Source organism: Ranitomeya imitator, chromosome 2, assembly GCF_032444005.1.
Source record: "Ranitomeya imitator isolate aRanImi1 chromosome 2, aRanImi1.pri, whole genome shotgun sequence".
Taxonomy (NCBI): domain Eukaryota; kingdom Metazoa; phylum Chordata; class Amphibia; order Anura; family Dendrobatidae; genus Ranitomeya; species Ranitomeya imitator.
This window is the reverse complement of record NC_091283.1, coordinates 362,981,296-362,995,139: the sequence shown is the minus strand read 5'-3', so window position 1 is coordinate 362,995,139 and position 13,844 is coordinate 362,981,296. Positions and strand designations below refer to the sequence as shown.

Genomic DNA, 13,844 nt, shown 5'->3' with positions numbered 1-13,844 from the left:
GGTGTGTACTATGTGTACAGAGCGGAACCACGTGTGTACGGAGCGGAGCTGTGTGTGTATCATATGGACCAGCTGCTGGTGTAGAATGTGAATAATGTTTTGTTCTTGATATATTTCCTTGTTCAAACAATTATAATTCCCCTGTGGGCTGCAGTAATAACTCACATGATGTCACTGTCTAGAATGCAGGTGACATTTGCCTAGTAAAGCTGGTTTCACACTAGCATTCGGCAGGGCTACGGATGAAAGCCTTCTTCCTCTGTTAAGCCCCACCCACTGCCACACCTCTTCCTTCAGCTCCGCCTACATGTGAATGTGTCCTGCGTACCATATCTTTAGTATTGGGTACGCAGGCCATGCGGATGTATGAGGATGCCTCCGCATGCATCATTTTGACGCTGTGCCGACTGCAAAAAATGCAACATGTTGCGTTCGACGCAGCTCAGCCTCCGCAATATAAATATCCAATGTATAGGATGCAGTGATTCTACATGGTTCAATGAACACATGCGGTATCACGACGTGTACAAAAGCCAGCAGCACTGTGGACAGAGCTGCGTCCAAAGTTCTGCCAATACAGACCGTAGAAACATACCCTTAGAGAAAGAGGCATGAAGTAATAGTTCAGCCTATGCAGGAGTGCATATGCAGCAGGGGTAACAGGCTGCTAAGTGAAAACGTGAGCGCAATATTTGGGACAGCAGATTGCCGTAAATCCCTTTTGTGTGATTCCATCTGATGGCCAAGGGCAACCTCGAGATAGAGGTCAGGGGCCTGGGGATAGAAAGATGGACTCAAACTACATGTGGAGGAAGGTATCACAATCCAGAAATGCTGGTAGAGGTAAGGAAGAACCCCAAGGGCTAGGAAAGCCAGAAAGGGGGATATGCCACCTATCCTAAGAGCCAAAGCTAAAATTGTATCTGGTACCTGTGGGAAAGATGACAAGCCGTTGGACCTTATCCATTAAACCTGTTTGTAAATATTGTACAGACTGCCATTCTCTCAGTAAAAGTTTGGTTTTTGTAAACCATGTGTCTCCAGGACTGTTTGCTGCCCTAGTTCCAGAAGGATTCCTAGACTCAGAACAGGCCTGCTGGCCACAAGTAAATGGAAAGCACCACAGTACCCCAAAGCATACCAATACAAGGCTGAAACCAATCCTAACATTTGCCTGGGGGGCTTTTCAGCCCAGCCGATTTCAGGCAGGTACATATAAAATATTTGCTACATATGTGGAAGTAGAATAAAAGTAATACTTTACCTGTTTAAGTTCTTATACTCACTAGCGAGAAACTCGGATGAGTCTCGCACGTCAATACCCGGCGCTGCACCTGGCACAGAGGAGCGGAGCGTGCGGCTGCATGTATTCCTATGCGGCCGCACGCTCCGATCTGAGTGCCGGCAGCAGCGCCGGGTATTGACGTGCGAGACTCTTCCGAGTTTGGCGCAAGTGAGTATAAGCACTTAGACTTCAGCTTTAAAACTGAAGATATAGATGAATGCAGCCTAAAAGGGAACGGACAGGTTCTGAACACTGAGATTTTCCGTATTAGGGCTCATACTCACTTGCGAGAAACTCTGATGAGTTTTGCACGTCAATACCCGGCACTGCACGCAGCACTCAGATCGGAGCGTACGGCCGCGTGGCAATACATGCAGCCGCACGCTCCGCTCCTCAGTTCTGGGTGCAGTACCGGGTATTGACGTGCGAGACTCATCCGAGTTTCTCGCAAGTGAGTATGAGCCCTTATTGGATAGTCATTGAAAAGTCCATCTTCCTTCTAAGGTCGCAGCTTATTGGTGACCCGGAGTCACCTCTGGTTCCAAGTAAAAAACTGCAGCGTTAACTTATCTCAGACTGTACATTTGTTTCCCAATGAGAGAGATTGGTGAAAACAACCTTGCAAAAATTGAAAAAAAAAATCCAGCCATAGGGGAAAAAAAAGGTAAAATAATCTGCAGATATTACTTTTTTTTTTTTTTTTAAATGGATATTCCCAATTATTATACAATGGTGTAAATACGCTCAGTTATGGGGTCAATTCTCCATCATTTTTACTGTCAGAGTGGCACTGCTGTACAGTGGCTGTGTTGCACTTCCCTACACTGCAGATAGATGGCAGTGCTGCTGTGGAGGGAAAAAAATGCTGCTGCCCCTGTTCTTTTGCAAGGTCCTGACAATCAGACCCCTTCTGATCAGTAAGTAAAATACCATTATGTTTAATGTTGGGGGATTTCCTTTAGGCTGGAGTCACACACAACGTATAAAAAAAATCGTTCCGTTTTACACTGACGGGAATCGCAGAAATGTTCCCTGAACAGTGGTCCGTATGTCATCCGTGATGCGATTTTCTCACATGTAAGCATCCGTATGACATCCGTATGGAGAGATTTTCTCGCCGGCTTGCAAAATGGACATATAATGGATCCATGGGCTCAAATATTCATGAAAACATAAGATAAGTATGGGATTGACAAAGCTACGCTTAGGTGGATTCATAACCGGCTCAGTGTTCGCACTCAGAGAATGATAAATGGTTGCACATCCAATTGGAAGATTGTTTCAGGTGGGATATGACAAGGCTCTGTCTTGGCCCCAGTGTTGTTCAACATTTTTACAAATTATTTAGATAAGAGAACTGAAGGTTTCCTAATGTTCAAAAGCCATTTTGCTATTCCTACTTGCAGTTTTCCAGCAGAATTGATGCGGATTTCTTGTGTTTTTTTCTGCGGAATAGATGCAGATTCTAGTGCATTTTTGCTGTGTGGATTTGGAGAAGAGTGTGATTGTTTTTTTTTTTTCTCCATATGCCGGAATGGAAACCATCACTGCGGATCCACAAAAAGAATTGACATGCTGCAGGAAATAAACCGCTGCAATTACGCGCAGAATTTTCCGCAGCATGTGCACAGCGTTTTTGCATTTCCCATTCATTAACATTGTATGCACTCTGTACTGTGGATTTGAGGCAATTCCGCGCGTCCAAAAACGCAGAAACGTATCAAAATCAACAACGTGTGCACATACACTGAGGCTATGTGCACACGTAGATTTTGAGGCATATCCGCAGCATTTTTGGACGCGCGGAATTGCATCAAATCCGCAGTGTAGTGCACAAGCAATGTTAGTCTATGTGAAATTGACATTTGTTGTGCAAGTGCTGCAGAAAAAACGCACGCAATTCTTTTTGCGGATCTGCAGCGTTTCTGCACCCATTGACTTCAATTATGTCAGGCCAATCCGCAGCAAAACCACAGGTTTAAAAAAGATCTGCGGATGTGCTTGCGAGAAACGCTGCAGATCGGCAGGGGGAAGTGTGTGGGCGGAGTGTGAGCGGAGACGGTGTGTGTGTGGGCAGAGACTGTGTGTGAGCGGAGAAGATGTGCAGGGCTGTTTGCCGGTGTTTGTGTGTATCTGTGTGTGTGTGTGTCATCCGGCTACTGTGTTCAAGTGTACAAAAAAAAAACCACACATACAGTAAATACCATACACCTAGTCCCCGAAGCCCTCGATCACCTGGAAAAAAATAACAATAAACCAACCTGCACTTACCTTTCTGCCATAGTCCAGTTAATAACGAGTGTTCCACGATGATCTCCCATGTAGAACAGTGACATCGAGTGATGTCAGTGCTCTACAGGGCCTCCGCGATGACCTGACAGGTAGAGATAATCCTCCGCGGTGTATCCCTCTGCCGCTGCTAGGAGAGAGGTCACCTGAGTTCATTCTCACCGGCAGCACTGTGTGAGAAAATTACCACGCAACACTGCAGTAAAGAGCCTGAACTCAGGAAACCTCTTCAGCGATGCACTGCAGGAGCCATTATAGGAGGCCTATAGAGCAGTGATATCACCCGATGTCACTTTTCTATAGGGGAGATCGTCGTGGGACACTCGTTATTAATTGGACTGTGTCAGACCAGGGAGTATTGATTTTTTTTTTTTTTTTTTTTTGCAAGTGATCAATGGCTTCGGGGAATTAGGTGTGGTTGTTAGTATGGTAAAATTAAGAAAATTAAATACTTTTCTGGCTGTCTTTATTTAACCCTTTCACTACTATAGGATTAGTAATGGATAGGTGTCTTATTGATGCCTCTCCATTACTAACCGGGCTTAAGGTCACCTTACAATAAAAGTTGACATTAACCCCTTATTACCCCATATGCTGCTACAGGGCAGTGGGAAGAGAGAGAATAAGTGCTAGAATTGGCGCATCTTAAAGATGGTCCATTTCTGAGGTGGATGGGAGCTGGTGTTTGTAGCCAGAGGGGGCCAATATCCATGGCCCCTCTCTAGGCTATGAATATCAGCCCGCAGCTATCTGCATAGCCTTTCTGGCTATGAATTATAGGGGGACCCCACATCATTTTTTTGGGGGGGTCCCCCTATTTTAATAGCCAGTAAAGGCTAAATATACAGCTGCGGGCTGAGATTGATACCTTGGGAAGACCCATGGGTATTAAACCCTTCCCAGGCTATATACATTGGCCTCCAGCCCACGGCTTTCCCTCTCTGGCACAGAAAATTGTTCAGGAGCCCACACCATTTTTTTTTTAATTAAACAGATATTGTGTTTAAGGCCAGGGTCACACTCGCGAGAAACTCGCACCTCAATACCTGACACTTATGCCGACACTCGGGACCAGAGTGTGCGGCTGCATGTATTTCTGTATTTCTATGTAGCTGAACGCTCTGGTCCGAGTGCCGGCAGCAGTGCCGGGTATTGAAGTCCGAGACCCGTGAGAGTTTCTCACAAGTGTGGCCCCGGCCTAACGCATATTTTGTGTGTGTGTGTGTGTATCTTTATTTCACTTTTTATGTACCATTTTATGTTTATTACTAGACATCGGGCTTGGTATTATCTATCTATAGATAGATGGATAGATATATCTATGGATGGATAGATAGATCTATGGATAGATATGATAATAGATAATTGATAGATTAATAGATCGATGTATCTATATATAGATTGATCTATCATCTATCGATCTATCTAATATCTATCTATCTATAGATCTATCTACACTACCGTTCAAAAGTTTAGGGTCACTTACAAATTTCCTTATTTTTGAAAGAAAAGCAGTTTTTTCCAATGAAGCTAACATTAAATGATTCAGAAATACACTCTATACATTGTTTTTGTGGTAAATTACAATTCTAGCTGCAAATGTCTGGTTTGTAATGCAATATCTTCATCGGGGTATAGAGGCCCATTTCCAACAACCATCACTCCAGTGTTCTTATGGTACTTTGTGTTTGCTAACTGTAAGAAGGCTAATGGATGGTTAGAATACCCTTGAAAACCCTTGTGCAAGTATGTTAGCACAGCTGAAAACAGTTTGGCTGATTGGAGAACCCATAAACCTGACCTTCCTTTGAGCTAGTTGAGAATCAGGAGCATTACAGTTGTTGGTTCCATTAAACTCTCAAAATGGCCAGAAAAAAATAACTTTCATGTGAAACGCGACAGTCTATTCTTGTTCTTAGAAATGAAGGCTATTCCATGTGAGAAATTGCTAAGAAATTCAAGATTTCCTACAAAGGTGTGTACTACTCCCTTCAGAGGAGAGCACAAACAGGCTCTAACCAGCGTAGAAAGAAGTGGGAGGCCCCGCTGCACAACTGAGCAACACGACAAGTACATTAGAGTCTGTAGTTTGAGAAATTGACGCCTCACAGGTCCTCAACTGGCAGCTTCATTAAATAGTACACGCAAAACCCCAGTGTCAATGTCTACAGTGAAGAGGCGACTCCGGAATGCTGGCCTTCAGGGCAGAGTGGCAAAGAAAAAGCCATATCTGAGACTGGCTAATAAAAGGAAAAGATTAATATGGAAAAAAGAACACATACATTGGACAGAGGAAGATTGGAAAAAAAAGTGTTATGGACAGGCGAATCCAAGCTTGAGGTGTTTGGATCACACAGAACATTTGTGAGACATAGAACAACTGAAAAGATGCTGGAAGAGTGCCTGACGCCATCTGTCAAGAATGTTTGAGGTAATGTGATGGTCTGGGGTTGCTTTGGTGCTGGTAAAGTGGGAGATTTGTACAAGGTAAAAGGGATTTTGAATAAGGAAGGCTATCACTCCATTTTGCAACGCCATGCTAAACCCTGTGGACAGCGCTTGATTGGAGCCAATTTCATCCTACAACAGGACAATGACCCAAAGCACACCTTCAAATTATGTAAGACCTATTTAGGGAAGAAGCAGGCAGCTGGTATTCTATCTGTAATGGAGTAGCCAGCGCAATCACCAGATCTCAACCCCATTGAGCTGTTGTGGGAGCAGCTTGACCGTATGGTACGCAAAAAGTGCCCATCAAGCCAAACCAACTTGTGGTAGGGGCTTCTGGAAGCATGGGGTGAAATTTCTCCAGATTACATCAGCAAATAACTGCTAAAATGCCAAAGGTCTGCAATGCTGTAATTGCTGCAAAGGGAGCATTCTTTGACGAAAGCAAAGTTTGAAGGAGAAAATTATTATTTCAGATAAAAATCTTATTTTCGAACCTTGTCAATGTCTGGACTAGATTTTCAATTCATTTGATTAATAAAAGTATAAGTTATCATGGAAAACACAAAATTGTCTGGCTGACCCTAAACTTTTGAATGGTAGTGTATCTGTGGGTAAATATTATTGTTCAATGGAGTATGTAAATGAAGAGGTTGGACAAGAAATGACATAACAATTCTTTTTTTTGTTCAATAATAGATCTTTATTTAGCTTACAAAAGCGCATACAAATCCGCATGAAAAATGCATCAAAACTGTGTGGATTTTTACCTGCGTTTTCTGCCAAGAGATGCAGAATCTGTGCATAAAAGTCTGCAGACAAATCTGCAACGTGTGTCTGATCTACAGCACTGGCAAAAATTAAGAGACCACCACATCAAAAACCTGTCATGGGCAGCCTAATCTCCAGCCCTGAACGCCATTGAAAACCGCTGCAATGTAATCAAGAGGATGATGGATAGTCACAAGCCATCAAACAAAGAAGAACTGCTTACATTTTTGTGCCAGAAGCAGTGTGAAAAACTCTTGGAAAGCATGCCAAGACTCATGAAAGCTGGGATTAAAAATCATGGTTATTCCATAAAATATTGATTTCTGAACTCTTCCCGAGTTAAAACATTAGTATTGTTGTTTCTAAATGATTATGAACTTGTTTTCTTTGCATTATTTGAGGTCTTTTTTATTTTGACCATTTTTCTTTGTCAGAAAAAAAACCCAGAAATTATTGCTTGGAAATTCGGAGACATGTTGTCTGAAGTTTATAGAATAATAGAACAATTTACATTTTACTCAAAAATATAACTATAAAGAGAAAAATTAGACAACCTGAACATTTTACAATGGTCTCCTAAATTTTTACCAGAGCTGTATATATCCTTGTATAAAGTACTATGAAGATAGCGCTATTCTTCTGTATAAAGTATGTGATGTTGCTGTAGCCCTAACATTTCTGAAAAGTAGTCTCTGTATATATAATCTTACCCCAGAGTTACAAATTGACATAAGGGAGATTTATATTTATTTTAATAGGAATGGATCACACCAGACGTTCCAACAAAGAAGTAATGGATCACACATATAAATAGTAATTTGCAATACGAACACGTTTATTATTGCAGTACAGAAAAGTTTGTTTACACACGGAGATTATGGATTGAAAGATTGATGAATGGCAGATCGCTGAGATTGTGAGTTAGGAAGAAGAGAGAGGAAAAAGCGGTTTGTTTTTTTTAGATGTTGATGGGGAAGGTGCAGCAATACTCTAGTCCAAATAGTGAATATATAAATATAGATCTGTGATATATTTAATGCAATTTTATGTGTTTTCTTGTGTTTTCTTGTACAGCTTATCAAAAATATATTGTTTCTAAGTGAGTTTTCCTTTGTGGTTAACAAGTTATATTTTCGAGTAAAGCTTTTCCCTCCTTCTAGGTATGAGAATGGCTTCTCCCTTTTTTAGATATTTGATGTTTATTAAGGTTCCTTTTGTTGGCAAAATGTTTTCCACATCCTGAACATAAAAATGGTTTCTCCTCTGTATGATTTCTCTGGTGACTTTCAAGATGTGATTTCTGCTTAAAATGATTCCCACATTCTGAACATGAATATGGCTTCTCCCCCGTGTGAGTTCTCTGATGAGTAAAAAGATGTGATTTATCTATAAAACATTTCCCACATTCTGAACATGAAAATGGCTTCTCCCCTGTGTGAGTTCTCCGATGTCTGTCAAGATGTGGTTTCCTTACAAAACATTTCCCACATTCTGAACATGAAAATGGCTTCTCCCCTGTGTGAGTTCTCTGATGTGCAACAAGATGATTTTTCATTCCAAAACATTTCCCACATTCTGAACATGAATATGGTTTCTCCCCTGTGTGAGTTCTCTGATGTGTAACAAGATTTGCTTTATATGCAAAATATTTCCCACATTCTAAGCATGAAAATGGCTTCTCCCCTGTGTGAGTTCTCAGATGTTTAGCAAGATTTATTTTATTTGAAAAACAATTACCACATTCTGAACAAGAAAATGGCTTCTCCCCAGTGTGTCTTCTCTGATGTGTAACAAAATGTGATTTACGTGAAAAACATTTAGCACATTCTGCACATGAAAATGGCTTCTCCCCTGTGTGAGTTCTCTGATGTGTAACAAGTTTTGATTTAATTGCAAAACATTTCTCACATTCTGAACATGAAAACGGCTTCTCCCCTCTGTGACTTCTGTGATGTGCAAGAGAAGGCGCTTTGAAGGAAAAACTTTCTTCATATTCGTCATTTGAAAATGGTTTGTTTGTTGTAAGAGCAGTTAGATTTTTAATGCCTCTTTTGTGACTTTTAATTTTCCTACTAGTCTGACATGAATCAGAAGATATGACATGTTTAAAAGGATCAGTTAATAGCTGTTTGTTGTGAAGGGATGATGGCATTTCTGCAAGTGTGGTGCAGACATCAATTATATTTTCTGTAACATCAAGGTCATCAGATTTAAAATTTGAAGATGTCAGAGAGCCTTCTGATCTCCTGGTACGGTCATCTGCCAAGAATAAAGATTATTTTTTAATAGCATATGCTGAACTATATTTTTATAACATTTCTAAAATACCCAATGGAATTAAAAATTACAGCAAGTGAAATAAGTATTGAACATATCACCAAATTTTGAAATAAATAAATGTCTAAAGGTGATATTGACATGAAATTCTCACCAGATACCTGTAACAACCCACCCAATCCACACAGGCAAAGAAATCAAACTACAGATGTAGTTAAATTAAGACAATTAAAACTTATGGTATTTGTCTTCAGAAGCACAAATTGGGCACCATTAATTGGGAACTGAAATGGCGTATTTTCAGTTCAGATATCCACTGCGTGCTAGTTTCCAGAGAATACCTGTGGAGTCAAAAGCATTAAGCTACTTACTGGTAGCGGCATTTTTCGGAGGCCCATGACAGCACACGAGAGAGAGGGGATCCGCCCTTAAGGAACAGGAAACCTACAGATACAAAAGGGCGGCACCTCTCCCCATGCATCAGTTGTATTTCAGAGCCTGAGAGGACTGCCGCGGTTAGTGGTACACAAATATACAATATATACATTATATACATTTGAAACAAAATAACCCATTATTGTAATAAGACACCATACGTGAGATTTACATATTACGCTATATACATATCAGGAAGTGCTACCCCCACGTGAATAGGGAGGGAACTAAGGGTGCTGTCATGGGCCTCCGAAAAATGCCGCTACCAGTAAGTAGCTTAATGCTTTATTCGGACTCCCATGACAGCACACGAGAGATTTACAGAGATGTAAGCTACCTTAGGGAGGGACTATAGATTGTAGCACCCTTAACCCAAAGGAAAGATCAGAGGAGGACCCCAAATCCAACCGATAGTGTTTAAAGAAAGTGGAAGGGGATGACCATGTGGCCGCCTTACATATCTGCTCCACTGACACTCCAGATCTTTCTGCCCAGGATGACGCCATGGCCCGGGTGGAATGTGCCTTTAGGTTCTGCGGAGCTGGCCCCCCACCTGCTGTATAAGCTAGAGAGATAGTTTCCCTAATCCATTTAGCCAGTAAATATTTTGATACTCTAAACCCTTTCCTTGGACCTTGGAAGGAAAGAAGCAGTGCCCCATCTTTCTTCCAATTATCAGTAGCTGAGATATACTGAAGAAGAGATCTCCTGACGTCTAACGTATGAAGCTCCTGCTCTTTAGGATTAGAGGGATTAGGAATAAAGGACGGCAAAACTATCTCCTGTGATCTATGGAACCGTGTCGCCACCTTTGGCAGATATGCTGGGTCTGGTCTAAGGACTACTCTGTCTGACAAGATTTCAGTGTATGGAGGAGCTCTGGAAAGTGCCTGTATATCCCCTATCCTGCGAGCTGAGGTTATGGCGATCAGGAAGGCTGTCTTAAGTGTCAACATTTTGATCGAGGCCTCCTGCAGAGGTTCAAAGGGGGGTTTAGTTAGAGAGGACAGAACTAAATTTAAATCCCATGGAACTGTTCTGTCTTTATGCAGTGGTGTAGATCTACTAACTGCCTTCATAAACCTCGCTATCCAGTAGTTATTCGCTATATTACAGGAAAACAGGGCACCTAAAGCTGAGACCTGTACCCTAAGGGTACTAGGAGAGAGTTTCAACTCGAACCCCTTTTGTAGGAACTCTAGGATTTGTTGTACTGGCACCCCGTCTTGGATATTAAACTTTGAACAAGACAAGAACTTTCTCCAAGTCCTAGAGTAGATTTTCGTAGTTATTTGCTTTCTACTCTTTAGGAGCGTCTCCACCAAGTTTGGAGAGAAGCCTTTTCCCATTAATAGTGACCGTTCAAACACCATGCCGTCAAATGGAGCCCCGTCACTTGTGGATGGGAGATCGGTCCCTGCGAAAGCAAGTTCGGGATCTCTGGCAGTACCCAGGGGACCGCTACAGACATTGTCTTGAGCCAGGCAAACCAGGTTCTTCTGGGCCAAAAGGGGGCGATAAGGATGACTTTCGCTCGATCCTCCCTGATTTTCCTCACCACTAGAGGTATCAGGTTCAGTGGTGGGAAAGCATAGGCTAGTGGAAAATCCCATTTTATGAGAAACGCGTCTACCGCCAGGGGATTCTCCCTGGGATTTAGGGAGCAAAAAAGTTTTACTTTTCTGTTGTTTCTGGTGGCGAATAGATCCACCACTGGTTGACCCCATCTGCGGACGACAAGATTGAAAATGTCCTCGTTGAGAGACCACTCTCCCTGTTTTAACACATTTCGGCTGAGGAAATCTGCTGCCACATTTTCTTTTCCTTTGATGTGAAGAGCTGTCAAAGATAGAAAATTGAGCTCTGCCACCTGGAACAACCGATCCGTGATCTGCATTAAAGTTTCGGAACGAGTTCCCCCTTGCCGGTTTATGTAAGCGACCGCCACTCTGTTGTCCGACAGAATTCTGACGTGCTGGCCCTGCAGATATACGAGGAATTTTTTAACAGCCAGTTCAACCGCCAACAACTCTCTTTGATTTGATGAAAATGTTGTGAAGGGTTCCCACTGTCCCTGGACCACCATGTTTCCCATATAGGCTCCCCACCCTGAAGAGCTGGCATCCGTGGTTATCACGTGGGTGACATCTATCATCCAGGGAACCCCTGCTGATAAATTTTGTTTATCTAGCCACCATCTAAGGGAATTCAATGTTATCGGCCTCAATGTCAATTTTCCATTCAATGCGCCTCCTAAGGCTCTGTCATGGAACAGGACTTCATTTTGTAGGGACCTGGTGTGGAACTGAGCCCACTTAACTGCTGGGATGCAAGATGTGAGTGACCCAAGTAGAGACATTGCTTGCCTAAGTGTCATGGAAGGTGTATTGATTGCTCTTAATACAAAACTCTGAATTTGGTCCATTTTCTCTATAGGGAGGAGACACTGCTGTGTCACTGAATTCAACATTAACCCCAGGAATTTTTGAACATTTAGGGGCTGTAATTTAGATTTTTCAAAGTTTATGATCCAACCCAACCGTTCTAGTTTGGTTTTAGCAATCTCCCATTGTGACAGACAATGATCTACCGAGTTACCTACAATGAGGAAATCGTCTAAGTAGGGGACTATAAGGATATTTGACTCTCTTAAATGCGCCATAACTTCCGCAATTATTTTAGTAAACACCCTAGGTGCCGAGGTGATCCCAAAGGGGAGCGCTCTGAATTGAAAATGTCGAATCCTACCCCCCATTAGTATCGCTACCCTCAGGTATCGTTGGAAATCAGCATGAATGGGTACATGATAGTAGGCATCTTTCAAATCCACTACTACCATGAAACAGTTGTTGAAAAGCATTTTTATTGCCGAATTGATGGACTCCATTTTGAAAGTATGTTTCACCAAAAACTTATTGAGACCCTTAAGATTTATAATGGTCCTGTAAGATTTATCAGGCTTCTGGATTAGGAACAGGGGAGAGTAAAACCCTTCCCCTGCCTGAGAATACGGCACTTCTACCAAAACATTTTTGGAACAAAGAGTCCTCACTTCCTCTTCTAGGGCGAATTGTTCAGTGGGAGATGAGCGCCAGGGTGTTAACCTAAATTTGTCCTGTGGAATATGAACAAATTCCAGCTTGAGACCATGGGAAACAGTGTCTTTTATCCAAACGCTGTTTGTGATTTTCGACCACTCTGCCGAGAAATGCAATAGTCTCCCTCCCACTGGAATTGCCAGTCATTGGTCTTGTTTTTTATTTTCCGTCTGGTTACGGCGAAACATGAGACCTGTACCTCGCTTTCGCCTATCCTCCCATCTGGGACGATCTCTCCCTGGTGAAAAGGCTCGCTTTCCTCCCCGGTTGAACCTTCTTTTGTTGAAGGGACGACGGTATGGATTGAACAGGTTGGGAAACTTTTTCTTATCATCTCCTGCTTTCTCCAGGAGTTCATCCAGGGTAGGCCCAAATAAATATTCGCCTTTACAAGGGATAGCGCAGAGCTTCGCTTTTGCCTGCATATCCCCCGGCCAGCATTTCAGCCATAGGGCTCTCCTTGCAGCATTAGAAAGTCCTGCTGCTCTAGCTGCCAACTTTACGGAGTCAATTGAGGCGTCTGATAAAAAAGCCGCCCCCTCCTGGATTACAGGTAATGCTGAGAGAATGGACTCTCTAGAGGCCCCTTGTTTTAATTGGGTCTCCAACTGGTCCAGCCAGACCATCATTGACCTTGCCGTGCAGGTTGAAGCTACCGCAGGTCTTAAGGAGCCAGCTGCCATCTCCCAGGTTCCCTTCAGGAAGGTATCCACTTTCCTATCCAGGGGGTCTTTAAGTGTTCCCATATCTTCAAATGGGAGAGAAGATCGTTTAGCTACCTTGGCAATTGCTGCATCCAGCTTGGGTGCTTTCTCCCAGTTACCTACTGCTGGGTCATCAAAAGGGTATCGGCGTTTTTGCGCAGGTGGTAAGGAGCCTTTTCTCTCAGGTTTCCTCCATTCCCTATTAATAAGATCTTGTATTTTCTCATTTAAAGGAAACACTCTGCGCTTCTTTTGCTCCAATCCACTGAACATCATTTGTTCTTTGGATAGTTGAGGCTTGGGTTCCGATATACCCATTGTGCCTCTGACCGCCTTTACCAATTTGTCTATCCTTTCTAGGGGTAGGCAAAACCGAGCAGCGTCTTCTTCCGAAGAGGAGGATGATGCTGCTGAATTGTCTGATTCTTCGGACTTGTCCTTTTCCACAGACGAATCCGATGCCCACTCAGTTCTCTGCCTAGAACCTCCTGACTGTGAAAGGTTTTTAAAGGACTCTTTAACCTCCATTCTAATCAT

At 42.6% G+C, this 13,844-nt stretch overlaps 1 protein-coding gene across 1 annotated transcript in view; it reads right to left on the bottom strand.

Annotated features, from left to right (window-relative positions):
* Positions 1-6,640: 6,640 nt before the first annotated feature.
* The window catches only part of LOC138663860 (zinc finger protein 25-like), an 88,562-nt gene continuing 81,358 nt past the window's right edge, over positions 6,641-13,844 (bottom strand). The window contains exon 11 of the mRNA XM_069750215.1: positions 6,641-9,052. Coding sequence (XP_069606316.1) covers positions 7,950-9,052 — 1,103 coding nt within the window. The 3' untranslated portion in view covers positions 6,641-7,949. The remainder of the gene's footprint in view (positions 9,053-13,844) is intronic.